General features: G+C 44.6%; 1 protein-coding gene across 1 annotated transcript; it reads left to right on the top strand.

Annotated features, from left to right (window-relative positions):
* Positions 1-1,892: 1,892 nt before the first annotated feature.
* LOC310672779 (vomeronasal type-2 receptor 26-like) lies at positions 1,893-8,240 on the top strand (the record flags this gene model as incomplete). Its single annotated transcript, XM_083430430.1, has 4 exons — positions 1,893-2,636; positions 4,127-4,354; positions 4,786-4,912; positions 5,963-8,240. The coding sequence occupies 4 exons, from the start codon at positions 1,893-1,895 to the stop codon at positions 6,871-6,873; spliced, it is 2,010 nt and encodes a 669-aa protein (XP_083286556.1). The 3' UTR covers positions 6,874-8,240.
* Between the last annotated feature and the right edge of the window lie 4,504 nt (positions 8,241-12,744).

The following is a 12,744-nucleotide window of genomic DNA, read 5'->3' on the forward strand; positions in this document are numbered from 1 at the left end:
TCTCAGTTTTCCATGTGCATCTGGTTGGCCGCCTTGAGAATTCTGGAACAGATGAGCCTTTGGGCTGATTCTGCAGGATTCTTCTGAAAAATGATGGTAGGAGAAGGGTGTCTTTTTGCCTTAGGTTTAATATAAAGGGGGGAAATATCTACTTTCTCAAAGCGGAATTATGATAGTGCTTTCTGGATCTTTTAATCACTTTCTTAGATCCCTAATAATAATAATAATAATAATAATAATTTTATGCCCCACCCATCTGGCTGGCTTTCCCCAGCCACTCTGGGCAACTTCCAACAAAATATTAAAATACAGTGATCTGTTAAACATTAAAAGCTTCCCTAAACAGGGCTGCCTTCTGATGTCTTCTAAATGTCCGCTAGTTGTTCTTCTCTTTGGCATCTGGTGGGAGGGTGTTCCACAGGGCGGGTGCCACTACCGAGAAGGCCCTCTACCTGGTTCCCTGTAACTTGGCTTCTTGGCGTGAGGGAACCGCCAGAAGGCCCATGGCGCTGGACCTCAGGGTCCGAGATGGAGGTGGAGACGCTCTTTCAGGTATACTGGACCGAGGCCGTTTAGGGCTTAAACGTCAGCACCAACACTTTGAATATATTATGTCCCACATCCTTTGCCCATTTTATCGTAACGCAATTTACCTGGTCCTCTTTAGTGTCCCATTCCAAAAGCTTGTAAACGTACTGAGAACCAATGTAGATCTTTCAAGATTGGTATTATGTGGTCTCGGCGATCGCTCCCAGTCACCAGTCTAGCCGCCGCATTCTAGATTAGTTGTAGTTTCCGGGTCACCTTTAAAGGTAGTCCCACATAGAGCGCATTGCAGTAATCCAAGCGAGAGATAACTAGAGCGTGCACCACTCTGGCGAGACAGTTTGTGGGCAGGTAGGGTCTCAGCCTGCATACCAGGTGGAGCTGGTAGACAGCTGCCCTGGACTCAGAATTGACCTGCGCCTCCATGGACAGCTGTGAGTCCAAAATGACTCCCAGGCTGCGCACCTGGTCCTCCAGGGACACAGTTACCCCATTCAGGACCAGGGAGTCCTCCACACCTGCCTGCCTCCTGTCCCCCCAAAACAGTACTTCTGTCTTGTCAGGATTCAGCCTCAATCTGTTAGCCGCCATCCAACCTCCATCCGCCTCCAGACACTCACACAGGACCTTCACTGCCTTCACTGGTTCTGATTTGAAAGAGGTAGAGATGAATATTAGAGGTAGAACAGAAATATCACTTGAAAAGTACTGGCATGTATATAATTTCTCTCCCCAGGAAAGGATCCACAAAGTACTGGCAGCTCCTCTCCTTCTTGTATGCCATTCAAGCGATCAACCAGAATCAAAAGCTGTTACCCAACATCACCCTGGGCTACAGCATCCATGAGAATTTTTTTGATGGAAGGGTGACCTATGATGCTTTGCTAGACATGCTGTCAATTGGGCAGCTGAGCTTTCCAAACTACAGCTGTGGTAAACAGACTAACTTACTGGCTGTTCTCGAAGGGTCCGACTCTCAAAACTCCATCCAGATTTCAAACGTGTTGGGCATCTATAAAATCCCACAGGTAGGAATGGAGAGAGGTATAATAGCATTATGATATTGGCAGTCTTATTTTCAACTACCCTCCTGTTGATCCCTAGCCTCAAATTTGCCTTCCTTACGGCTGCCACAACCTTCAAGGAAATCACTGTTCCCACCAAAGTGTCCTTGCAATAGACCTTCCTCCTTCCTAAGACCTTCCCAATCTCATGTTGGGCTTAGAAATATTTAGGCTTTGATCTGAAATCAAACAAGATCCAAATCTTCCTTCTCTTCCCAGGTCACTTATGCTTTTGTCTCTCATGTTCTGAATGATAAGAGGCATTTCCCTTTTTTCTACCGGATGGTCCCCAAAGAAGAAGCCCTGTACCCAGGGATTGTCAAGCTGCTCCAGCACTTCCGATGGACGTTGATTGGCCTCCTTGCACCAGACACCGACAATGGAGAGCGGTTCCTGAAGAGCTTGACACCCGTGCTCATCAAGAGCGGTGTCTGTGTTGTCATCTCACAAAGCATCCAAGGACTGAATACAAATGCAGTAGAGATTCCTCGTCTTCCATTCCGCAAGTGGAGGCAAGTGCATGTATTTGTTTACTACGGGGAAAGGACTTATTTCTTAGATGGACTACTCATTATACAACAGTTTTTTGACATAGGGATGAAATCCATTGTTGGGAAAATCTTCATCACAACAGTTTTGTGGGATGTCGCCCTGGAACTGATGTATAATTTGATATCTTTCCAATACATCCATGGTATATTTTCCTTCTTCACTGAGACAAGTAAAGAGGCAAAATACGGTGATTTTCCACCCTTTTTCTTTGGTATTAAGAAGTTTTGGGAGGATGCTTTTAATTGCTCCTATTCAAAGCATGCATTCTCAGTGAAAGGCCGGACAAGATGCAGAGAGAGAGGGAAACTGGAGAGGCTTCCCCAAGATGATCTGGAAAGAATCCTCTCTCTAGACAGCTACATGATCTACAACACTGTGCAAGCCGTGGCTCGTGCCTTAAATGCTGCATATTCATCTAGATCTAAGCAGAGGGGAACTGAGAGAATGGGACTTCAAAGGCTACAGCCATGGCAGGTATTTTCTTTCCCTTCATAGACATCTCAACTGAGCATGACAATCGATTGTAGTGTTGCAGATATTGAATATTGTGCAGTTTGAAATGATTGGAAGCATAAGAACTAGAAGCATTCATTTAGATATTACTTACTCTCTCTCTCTCTCTCTCTCTCTCTCTCTCTCTCTCTCTCTCTCCATCTTTCTCTTTCTCCTGCCTTCCAGCCTCCAGGCTGTTTGCTTTATCTTCTGGAGAGCTTCCTTTACAAAACTCTATTGAGTTTTGGAGCCAAAGACAAAAAGGCAACTCCCTTCAAAAAGGAGATATTGCAATCCAATACCTTCATCACATGATCTAAGGTTACAACACTCACATGTTAAACCAGTTAGTTAATCTTAATCTCAGCAAGAGCCCAGAGCCCTTTAGGAAAAAAACTACTATGGAAAAATCCCAAAGTTTGCAAAACACATTACCCATTTTCCATTTTAAACCTCCCTAAATACATATACATTTTTCATTTCTGTTTGCTATTCTTATTCCTGCCTCATTGCACAGCCCCCCGAGCAACCGCTCCCATCATGTGCCCAATTCTCCTTTCCCCGCAAGTTGGAATTATTTTTGGCAGGGGAGATGACATTGATCAGGCTGTCTCTAGTCTCTATTCCTTTGACACCCGCTTGACTCTGCTCTGGCTCTCTGCTCCCTCCACCAAGCTCCTGCCTTTCCCTGCTGAAGCCCATATTGGAGATTTCATTCAGGTTGCCTTGAAAGGAAAAACGAACCTAATTTCTGGAACAATCCATGGGGGCAGCATCCTTCAAAAACATGCTTCCTAGGAGGAAATCACACAGAAACGCTGAAGAATTCTGATGAGTTTCTATTACTATTATTATTTAAAAAATGCTTCAGAGATGTGGAGAACTGAATTTAAGATTGGGGTGTGTGTGAGAGAGAAAACAGTATGAACCAAAAGTGACAAGATCCCTCCATGACTATTTCAGTCTGCAACCAGCCCTAAGCAAAGGGGAAGTGGATTGTCAGTATGCTTCCATTATCATTATTATTAGATAATTTTTATTAAATTTTCAATCTAACAATTCCAAATAAACATTTTACAAACTCTAAAATATCCGATGACTTCCCTTCTTCTTGTTCCATGGTTCATTTATACATCCCTTATATTTTGCTATAACCATTCAAATCAGTTTTCTACTTTTACATCCATCAAACATTATTTATGTGGTTGAGTTTATCTTAATGCTGCCACCATTTTCAGCTGCATACAGTTATTTTCCCTATATTCAATAAATGCTTTCCACTCTTCTTTCAATGTATCTTCTTCTTGCTCTCTTATTCTGCACGCTAAATCTCCAATTTCTGCATATTCTGTCCACTTAAGCTGCCAATCCTCTTTAGCTGGGACCTCGCCGACTTTCCATTTCTGGGCTAGCAAAACAGGGGCCTATGCTTCCCTTTATTCTAAATGCTCTCATCTTTGCTTCTGTTCCAGCTCCACCCTTTCCTAGGAAACACCCAGTTCTACAATTCTTCCATGGACAGAGTGTATTTGGATGAGAACGGGGAGCTGGCAGCCGACTTGGACATTGTGAACTGGGTGGTGTTCCCCAATAAATCCGTCCTCAGAGTGAAGTTTGGGAGTATCGACAGACAGGGATCCCCAGACCTGAAGTGCTCCATCGACCAGGAGGCCATTGTGTGGCCCAAGTGGCTCAATCAGGTGACGGGGAGTGGGAATCATGCCTGTCATTTTGCTGTCTTTTCTATGAGCTCTAATAAGTGCTCCCTGTTCTGTGGGCTGCTGCCCTCAGTTGCCTGTCAACTCCAGCACTGGGCTGTTGTTCCAGATAGTTCCTACAGCTCCTCTGCTCAGCTGGGTGCCAAAGGAGGCTTCCTGCTAAACTGTGTGTATGGGGAAAGGGGGGTTCCTTGCTTTTCGGTTGTTACATGAATTTCTATCAGTAGTGAATGGCCCATATACAGAACTTTATTTAATGGAGGTCCTTTGTTTTTTCCTGAATTTAATCATGAATAATTCATGTAATGGGCAGTGATGGGAAATGCTTAGTTTCAAGCTATAGTCTAGATGCTACAGCAGATACTATGCCTCAAACAACAATTCTCATTGACGCTCTTCGTCTTTGTGCCTAGACCCTTCCTACTTCCAGGTGTGTGGAAAGCTGTCGCCCTGGATCCGTCAAGGTGATTCAGGAAGGGAAGCCTCTTTGCTGTTATGAATGTCTTCCCTGTGCAGAAGGGACCATCTCCGCTCAGGAAGGTGGGTGACTCCAAGGGAAAGGCTGGCCTTGGGGAAGAGAGAAGGGTTCAGTCAGGAATCTCTCAAAACCATTTCTGGGCAGGACAAGGCTGGTATGCTTCATGTGTGGGAGGGAACTGGGTGATTCAAATCATCATCATCATCAATCTCTTTTTATGATTATAGTTAATGATATTGTTCTAAAATGTATCATCATCATCGTATATATAAATATATTAAGCTGATTGGGAAAGGAGGATATAAACATGTCAATCACTAAATGGCTGCCCACCCATTTCCCACTTCTTAGCCCTACTATTCATGCTTACTCCAAAAAATACCTTTGGTCAAATGTGAAGGAGGGAGGTCTAAACCACGGAGCCTCTTGGTCTTGCTGAAGGTCAGCAGTTCGAAACCACGTGACGGGCTGAGGTCCCGTTTCTCTGTCTCAGCTTCTTCCATCCTAGCAGTTTGAAAGCACACCAGTGCAAGTAGATGGATAGGTGTCACTGCAGCGGGAAGGTAAATGGTGTTTCCGTGCGCTCTGGCATTTGTCATGGCGCTCTGGCATTCGTCATGGTGTCCCTTTGCACCAGAAGCGGTTTAGTCATGCTGGCCACATGACCCAGTAAGCTGTCTGTGGACAAACACCAGCTCCCTCGGTCTGAAGCGAGATGAACACTGCACCCCATAGTTGCCATTGACTAGACTTAACTGTCCCGGGGTCCTTAAGGAGGGAGGTTGTTATGGACCTAGGGTAGATATTAGACTTCTGCACAGACCCCTGGTCCTCCTTTTGGCCCTGGTATAGGGGGCTCCAAGCAGCCAAAACTGCCAGAGGCCAAGCTGGGGATCTCCAGCCCTGGAATCTGTTCCAAATTTCTTTGGGGTAGAGCTAATTAAATACCTGTAGTGATCTGTGGCTGTCCCAGACTGACTTGGTCTACAACTGAATCCCTCCCCAGAGGCTAGATACTGCTCAGGGCTTGGCTGATTCCAGAGTAGTAGACATTACTCTTTCTCTCTCTCTCTCTCTCTCTCTCTCTCTCTCTCTCTCTCTCTCTCTTGCAGATGCAGACCATTGCAAAAAATGCCCAGAAAATCAGCACCCAAACAAGAACCGAGATCAATGTGTGTTCAAGCATATCACCTTCCTAGCCTATGAAGAATCTCTGGGGGTTGTCCTACTTTCCCTTGCCCTACTGGGGTCCTTAGCCTCAAGCTTTGTTTTAGGAATCTTTATTAAATACAACGAAACTCCCATAGTCAAAGCCAACAACCGGGACCTCTCCTACATCCTCCTCGTCTCCCTCCTGCTTTCCTTTTTGTCCTCCTTCCTGTTCATTGGGAGGCCAAGGAAAGGGACCTGCCTTCTCCGACAAACGGCCTTCAGCATCATCTTCTCTGTTGCTGCTTCTTCTGTGTTGGCAAAAACCATCACTGTGGTTCTGGCCTTCCTGGCCACCAAGCCAGGGAACTCAGTGAGGAGATGGCTGGGGAAGAGTCTGGCCAACTCCATTGTCATTTCCTGTTCCTGTGTCCAAGTTGTCATCTGCATGATCTGGCTGGGAATCTCCCCACCATTCCCAGACTCTGACATGCACTCCCGGCCTGGGGAGATCATCCTGCAATGCAACGAAGGGTCTGTGGCCATGTTCTATAGTGCCCTTGGCTACATGGGCTTCTTGGCAGCCATCTGCTTCACGGTGGCTTTCGTAGCCAGGAAGCTGCCTGGGGCCTTCAATGAAGCCAAGCTGATCACCTTCAGCATGCTGGTTTTCTGCAGTGTTTGGGTGTCCTTTGTGCCCACCTACCTGAGCACCAAGGGGAAATACATGGTAGCCGTTCAGGTTTTCTCCATCTTGGCCTCCAGTGCTGGGCTCCTGGGCTGCATCTTCATTCCCAAATGCTACATTATTTTGCTGAGACCTGATCTGAACACAAAGGAGCACCTGACAGCAAAAACTAAAGATAGCATCTGATTCTTAAAATATTATTTTTCAAGAAGGTAGGGAAGTGAGATTCTTGAAAAATGATGTTTCAGTTTAAAAAATCGTTACCCTCATTTGATCATGTAGAATCAGCCAACTTAATGGAAGTAGTTATGAAATTTGTATTTGGTTGAAATTTTGTTAATACTTTGGAAGATATAGATCACATAGATCAAGGGGAATTCACATTACCAAAATTTTGTAATTAGTCGTGGAATGGAACAAGGATGTCCACTGTCACTCCAGTTATTTTTCTTAATTTTAGAGAAATATCCCTCCAATTATACAATGCCCTTTCTGGCATAGGAGTAAGTATAAATGAAAATAACAAATGTAGGCCTCTATGCAGACTAAACATACCCAATGTTAGGGTGCTATCAACGGTTCCTGGCTGATTGCCCAGGAAATTATAAAGACAAGGAAAAGTTTCTTACAGTCCTTTCCCCTCCCCTCCCCAAGCTTACAGAGAGGCCATAGAACCCAGCCTCTTGGATAATGGCGTTGTCCCGAGTGAATCTCCACCCCCAGTCTCTCCCACTTCCTTACTCGTCATCATCATCACCTCCTCTGCAGGTGCTGCTAAGTACCCTCTGTCTTTGAGCTCTTTGCTCTCCTACTTTTAAGGCTCACTGGGTTCTGGAAGATGGTGGGTCTAGAATGGTTTCTAATGACGTGTCAGCCAGGTGTTGCTCTGGCTCTCCCATGATTTCCCAACTTTCCCCCTCATCTGCCTCTGAACTGTGACTTCCCTTTACACTTTCTTCCTCTTCCTCCTCGCTGGGAGGGTCAGGATGGAGAGGTGGTCTCCCCCATTCCTCCCTGGCCCTTGGTCATCTTGGTCACCCTTCACCCCATACCTGCCAACTCATCAATATCTTCCTTAATTTATGGTGCCCAGAACTGGACACCGTATTCCAGGTGTGGTCTGACCAAGGCAGAATAGAGTGGGACTATTACGTCCCTTGATCTGGACACTATACTTCTGTTGAAGCAGACTAAGATTTCAACATTATTTTTATTAGAGTTAAAATTTGTTATCTTTCCCCCCTAATTGTATAATTTAAAAAAAACACCTTTCAATGCTGTATTTTAAAATGTTGTGAGCCATGCAGGGACCTTACAGTGAGGGAGGGTCATCAATATGATTATTTAATATATAAAAAAGTTGCTGCATCCCACTGTTGACTCATGTTAAGCTTCTGGTGTAATAAGCCAGTTGTCCTATATTTAGGCCTCTGCTTATTCTCTTCAGCCTCAGCAAAGGTGTTGTTAACATTTTGCACCTTCAGACCATATACACAGGGACCTAGGTCCACATTTGGCCAGAATCCTACCCGCTCAACTGCCATCTCTAACCCCCACCCCCACCCAAAATATTTCAATTTCCCCCATGTCCCCGTTTCATTTCACTTCCTGAGAAAAATCCTCGAATGTTTCCACTGAATGTAGTAAGAAGGGAGCGTATTTTGGAGGGGGGAGCTCCAGGCGGACATTTCCACAGTGGTGGGAATCTTTTGGCGGTTTTTTAATTAAAAATTTGATGATTTACAAAAGTGTGCAATGTCTCTCTCTCGTATTTTTCCCCCATGTAACATTTTTACAATTCAGTTTCATTTTTTGAGACATTAGGAAGAAAAGGGGGGAAGTGTTGAGGGGAAGATGGGGGGGTCGGGAGGCGATGTTTCTATTTTACTTACTATATGTGGGGTTTGGTGTCAACATTGCTTGTGCAGGTTCTTTGCTGTTCACTTGTGTTCCTTTGGTGGTGAGAGAGGTTGGGGTTGGCCTAGGGTATGGTTGTTCATTTGTGGTTGGCTGTGGTGGTCTTTGTTTTCATGGGTGAGTGGGGTGGGTAGGTGTTTTGGATCAGGTTAGCCATATTGATTTGTATGCTGTTGGTGGGTTTTTGTCATTGTCTTGTTGGGCTGTGTGTGTGTGATAAAGGGGAGCCATACAGGGGTGAAGGTGTCTTCTTCTATTTGTCCCCATGTCAGTTTCAGTTTATTGGTTAATTTTTCTAGTAGGCTGTTTCCCATACTATTTGGTATCATTGGCCCATGCTTACTCTTGACAGGTCTCTCCAGCGGTGGGAATGTTGTGGGAAAGCGAATGGCAATGAAACAGAGGAGGAGGAGGAAGAGGAGGAAAGGAAAGGGTGAAGGCTTGTTGCTTGGGGAGGGGGGTAGATAAAAGAGTGAAGGACAACTGAGGCAGTTCTGGGCAGCCTGGGCAACTGTTGCTTAGGTGGACCGGAAAGCAAAGAAAATGGCTTTTGCTGTAGTTAAGCCAAAGGAGAGCAAAATAGGGAATGGCGGGCTAGCCAGGAAGAAGAGTGGGAGCTGCCCTTTTTGCTGCATATAACCAAGAAAAATAGAGTATGCACTAGAGTTATAACTTTTTGACTTCAAAAACAAACAAACGCCACTCCCTGTATTATAATGGGATGAACCTTTGCTTAGAAATACTGAAAAGGGGACTAATTCTTCTCAGTTGTGAAAAAAGGTCACCCCGAAATGTAAAGTTGGAATCACTGTATTTGTAACATTACTACTCATATGTATTCGCACTTTTTAAAACTTTATGGAACTGTTTAGAACTTTTACAGCTGCCTGGAACTTCCTAAAACTGTATTGGAGAATCACGGGAGGCTTGAGCCATCCGTACTGCAGACACCAAGAAGCAATCAGGGTGCGTAGCGCAATCAAAGTGATGCGGGAACTTTATGGTCCTCGTGTTCAGGACCCTTGTGTTTCTGGGACCCAGAGATGGCTGTGGGGACATGCAACAGACCACGCTTATATAGAGCATGAAACCCACAAAAACGGTTAGCTCCACTGGACCCTTAACTTTAGAAAAGGGGGGAGTTTCAGGGAGCATGTGGAAGATTGGGGGAAATCAAAACCCATTCCTCCTGATCAGAACTGATGAGTTGATGACCACTCTAAGCAGATGAAAACATTAGCAGGATTGCAATAACACTTGTAATGTAGCAATTGCTATGGAGAAGACGGAGTGATGTAAAATATGGACTATTGAACAGTATGCAGTTGAAAACCCATGGAGGGGAAGGTGAGAAGTCCAAAGATTTGGAGAGATCTTTAAATATAGATGTGTATGGTTGTATTGTTATAATATATTTGCAAAAATCAAATAAAAACTATTAAAAGAAAAGAGTTGAAGAGCTGGTTGTGTTGAGTGCTCACAGCCCATCCCAAGCAAAACGTTCAGGTTCATTGGGCCCTTAATCAAAAATGGGGACTGAAGGGGCCACATAGGTCAGGGGGACTTGAAACCAATTCCTTGTGACCAAGAACAACAGGAAATTCACATAGGGGGTTCAAGCAACCCACCCTGAAAACAATATTAGGTTCATCCCCCTCTTAAACCAAAATAGGATTTCAGGGGCCACTTGGAAGGTTGGGGGGCTCTAACACATCCCTTGGGATTGCAGGGGGATGAGATGGTTGTGCACAACCTGCCACCCTCAAAAATATGTTTGTGGTGACATTTAAAACTAGCCCGTTTGGGGTGTCCTAAAAGCGCGAGGGAAAGAAGGAAGAGCACAGCCACTCTTCATTTGTGATGTAGGCTTTTTGCTCTATCCCTCTCACCGTCTGCAGCTGTTTAGGGAATTGACAAGACAGGGGATATTTTATGCACCAGACTTTTCAGACTCAGTGCGAGAAATTATGAATCTCTGGAGAAATCCCTGGAGAAATCCCCTGGAAAAATAAGAATATTTATGAGGCGGGGAAGCATCGCCCTGGCAACCTTCTGGAGTCTCTCTGTGGCTTGAGGAGCAGATGCAGAGCTGGGGAAAACATGTTTGCAAGAACCCAGAGAAGCAGCTGCCCTGTTTTGACATGGGCCAGCATAGGGTGGAAAGGTCAGCTTGGATTTTAAATAGCAGTGCACCTTCGTTGGGGTCAGGACCAATATATTAATTTAGGATGTATGCAAATATATACACGCTCTACATAGAGTACCTACATCTGAACACTGTGAACTCATGAAACCCATTCCATTTACAAGGAGATTCTTTTTTTAAAAAAATACTATTTTATTGGATTTTACAATAAACACAAAACAACAATAAGCAAACAACATCACAACAACAAAAAAACACTACAGCACACAGACACAAAACAATAAAATACAAAAAATAAAAATAAAAATATTAAAAACAATTTTTGTCTCCTTATATTGCTTTAACTTATTTCTCCGACTTCCCCAGACCTCCCTTCTCTGTATTCCAAATCATATATTCTGTCTGCAAATTCTTTCCCTATATCATATTTTAATTTTCTAATAGTCTTAATGCATAATAATTGCATTTCCTTATATCTGAAAAAGTTGGATCTTTTTCTATTCACTTTTTTACTAATAACCATTCACCATCAATCTGATGTCATCAAACATTCATTATCTTATAATGTTTCTGTAAGTAGTCTTTGAATTTCCTCCAATCTTCCTTCACCGTCTCTTCTCCCTGGTCTCCCATTCCCTTTATAAGGGGATTCTTATTCTTATTATTTTTTATTTATTGAGTTTATATACTGTTGTATACATAGAGGTTTCAGGGGAGTTCACAGAAAAGATCACAACATATATAACCAGAATAAAAACAACAACCCAATAACACCCACCCCCCGAAAGGAGCCACATTTTAAAAGGGTATAGGATGTCAGTCAGGTCAACCAAAGGCCTGGTTAAAGAGGAAGGTTTTTGCCCGGGGCCTAAAGGTGTATAATGAAGGCGCCAGGTGAACCTCCCTGGGGAGAGCATTCCACAGACAGGGAGCCACTGCAGAGAAGGCCCCGTTCTCGTGTTGCTGCCCTACGGACCTCTCAAGGAGGAGGCACACGAAGGAGGGCCTCAGAAGATGATCTCAGGGTCCCAGTAGGTTTATATGGGAAGAGGCTGTCCTTGAGGTAATGCAGTCCTGAGATCACGCTGACATGCTTGGATCTCCACATCCCCAAGGCCATCTTCCCCCTTACCAGACACATTCTCCACTAACTGAACCTTCCGCACCATCTGAATTATCCCAAAAGATTTGTCTCTTAGCTTTGTCTCCTTGCGCATTCTCTGAGGTTTACAAATAACTCCAAGCATTTGCAGTCATCCCCACCAAACAGAACTTTATTTCTGCAATACAGCACAACTTAAGATTTCTCAGGACAGGTGTTATGTGGTCCCGGCAGGCACTCCCAGTCACCAGTCTAGCTGCCACATTCTGGATTAATTGCAGTTTCCGGGTCACCTTCAAAGGTAGCCCCACGCAGAGCGCAGTCATCCCCACCAAACAGAACTTTATTTCTGCAATACAACACAACTTATGTACAGGCAACTCGCCGTTTGCACGGGGGCTGCATTCTGGGCCATCTTTCATTGCGCTGCTGGTTTTCGTCAGATCACCCACCACCATAGCTTGCTTCTTGACCTTGCTATGGACCTGTGGTTGGTCGCCTTGGTTGCCCAATGGGCCTGGTAGGAATTTTTATCCAAATGGCAGATTGACACCGGCCACTTGGTTTTTCGCCTACCTCGTAGCAAATCTTCACAACTTTTTGGGTATTGGCGGTTAGGCATTGGAATATGTTTGTGTATTGGAGGGCAGGGTGTGGCCATCGCCTGCCTCTCCACTTTATGGGTATTCCGGTAAAGGAATCTGGCGTTCATGGATCCTGTCCGACGCCCTTGCTGGTGGCTAGGGCCATGGCAATACCCCCGGTGACATCAGGGGGAGTTTACAGTTGTATTGAATAAGCTTAGTAGCCATGGAATAAGAGAAAAGGTCCTCTGGTGGATCAGGAATGGAAGTTTCAGGAAGCAGAAAATAGTATTAAGTAGATAGTTCCT

The sequence above is a fragment of the Podarcis tiliguerta genome, assembly GCF_965153285.1.
Source record: "Podarcis tiliguerta genome assembly, chromosome: 2".
NCBI lineage: Eukaryota > Metazoa > Chordata > Lepidosauria > Squamata > Lacertidae > Podarcis > Podarcis tiliguerta.